The 2,042-nt window shown below is 47.5% G+C and overlaps 1 protein-coding gene across 1 annotated transcript; it reads right to left on the bottom strand.

Moving 5' to 3' along the window:
- Positions 1–421: 421 nt before the first annotated feature.
- Positions 422–1,460, bottom strand: LOC124654286 (heavy metal-associated isoprenylated plant protein 20-like). The gene is made up of 3 exons (XM_047193301.1): positions 1,291–1,460; positions 1,041–1,116; positions 422–941 (listed from the first exon to the last, which is right to left on the bottom strand). The coding sequence occupies exons 1-3, from the start codon at positions 1,375–1,377 to the stop codon at positions 649–651; spliced, it is 456 nt and encodes a 151-aa protein (XP_047049257.1). The 5' UTR covers positions 1,378–1,460; the 3' UTR covers positions 422–648.
- Positions 1,461–2,042: the final 582 nt, after the last annotated feature.

The following is a 2,042-nucleotide window of genomic DNA, read 5'->3' as shown; positions in this document are numbered from 1 at the left end:
TGGTCGACAACATGGTGATGCTTGTGACGGGCGTGAACAACAGTGCCATGGTGGTGTTCGTCTTCGTGGTCGGCGACGTGGTGATGCTTGTGACCGGCGTGAACGATAGTGCCATGGTGGTCTTCACCTTCGTGGTCGGCGACGTGCCCATGCTTGTGACCGGAGTGACCGATGGTGCCATCGCCGATGTGTCGAAGCTTGTGAATGGCGGTGCCATGGTGATCTTATGATAGGTGAGGTAAGGTCATCATGTTGCCATATAGGTGAGGCTAGGAAAATTATGCGACCAACCAATCAAAGTGTCACTTTGGTACCAACCGATGCAACCCATGCTATCAAAATGAAGTACGTTTTGTACGTGTACCCAACCTCGTCCGAAATAAGATGTAAGTCCCATCTCACTAGCACGGTGAGCCAGAAATTGCTTGCAGCCCGGCCAAACGTGCTCGTATTGAAGATCATAGAGTTAGTAATAGTAGTAACACTAGATTTGTCTATTGGTAGCTAACGTACACAAACACAAAATCAGCTTCTTGGTACCATTTTTCCTAGCGAGAACAAATATACAGATAGTATATATCTCGCTTAGGCATGTCGTCGCTAAGTGGCTGTGTGGATCCGCAGATGCAGATGATCGTCAGCACAAGATCACATGACGGTGCAGGAGTTGACGTTCTCGTCGTTGAACATGTTCATGTACTGCAGCTCCGGCGCGGCGTCGTCGCCCATGGCCTGTGGCACGTTGCGGACCATGCCTGCCGGCGCCTTCTTGTCGTAGGCACCGCCGACGTACGGGTATGTGGGTACCGTGTACGGCACATACGGCCACATCTCCGCCCCCTTCCCCGTGCTCTTCACCCGCGCCAGCACCTTGCGCGGCTCAACGTACCCTGTTACCGTTACCTTGCTCATCTTCCGGATCACTGTCACGCTCGTCACACCTTTAATATGAACGTTCAAAAGATGGATTTATATTTACACGCAAGATTCATTCCGAAATAAGATTATTGAGATATGTATCATTATGTATATATATGTACCCCGAATTGATTTGACGGCGTTCGTGACCCTTCTCTCGCAGCCCTCGCAGTCCATCTTCACCTTGATGTTCACTGTCTGCAAAGATTAAAAACACTCGAGTAACAACTTATCTAGCACCGTACCTTGATAGGATCGGATCGAAGTTCCTAACTGCCCTTGATAGGATCGGAAGTTGATATCCTCTTTTTCGGATGAACAAACGTAGACAAAAGAGAGAGTACATGGACACTTGAACTCCACAAACCTCACCTGCAGTGGCCGCCTTTTCCTTGGCCTGAAGGCTTCCCTTGTCTCTGTAAAGCTGCACAAACCAGAGAGGTGATCCAAGGCGCCCATGAATGATAAGACACAGCAATTGCTTCAAGCAAGAAGGAGCGCTCTCTTGTTCTTGTCTTGAGCGAACGGAAGAGCCATATATATATACAAAGGGAGAAAGAAGACAAACAAGGGGAATATATACCTAATTCTGTACGGTTAGGGTGGATGAAAGTCAAATAGACTACGGGCCGAGCGATAAGGCCAGTGAGCTTCCAGATTAAATGACTGTGTTGGGCAAACATCCCTGTTCCCAGGATGGGACATGCACGCACTGCTTCATCCAACGCAAGGCATCTTGAGCGTGGCACTCCAATCATGCAATCAATCGAAGGGGATAAAAAGTCTTGCCGATAAATAGATTTGCTTTTCTATCGGATCATGTTCTTTTGGATCATCCTGAAAGGTCTACATACCTAATCCGGATTTCAATCTTGATCCATGTTCTACTTCCAAAATAGTCTATAGCGTCGATGGTGAATGATAGGTAAGTATGTTCTTGATTGACGGACCGGGTCAGTCTGTCACATTATACCAGTACAATGGTTGCTTTGTTCCTTCTTGGATTTGTGTCACACCTCAGTTTTCAGCCGCGTGCAAGGTTCTCTCTGCTTTTAGTTTGCGGTGGCTTGGTACATCTGTCCCACTTTATACTTTGCATCTACTTTTTGACTTTCCTCTTAATA

This window comes from Lolium rigidum, chromosome 5, assembly GCF_022539505.1.
Source record: "Lolium rigidum isolate FL_2022 chromosome 5, APGP_CSIRO_Lrig_0.1, whole genome shotgun sequence".
NCBI lineage: Eukaryota > Viridiplantae > Streptophyta > Magnoliopsida > Poales > Poaceae > Lolium > Lolium rigidum.
Note: the sequence above shows the minus strand (reverse complement) of the source record. Positions and strands in the feature narration are given on the sequence as shown.

Excerpts from the sequence above, each read along its gene's own strand:
- LOC124654286 (XM_047193301.1), bottom strand. The coding sequence starts at position 1,377 with ATGGGCGCCTTGGATCACCTCTCTGGTTTGTGCAGCTTTACAGAGACA. Across the intron at positions 1,117-1,290 it reads GGAAAAGGCGGCCACTGCAG|ACAGTGAACATCAAGGTGAA; the intron begins GTGAGGTTTGTG and ends TAATCTTTGCAG. Across the intron at positions 942-1,040 it reads CGCCGTCAAATCAATTCGGG|GTGTGACGAGCGTGACAGTG; the intron begins GTACATATATAT and ends TTCATATTAAAG.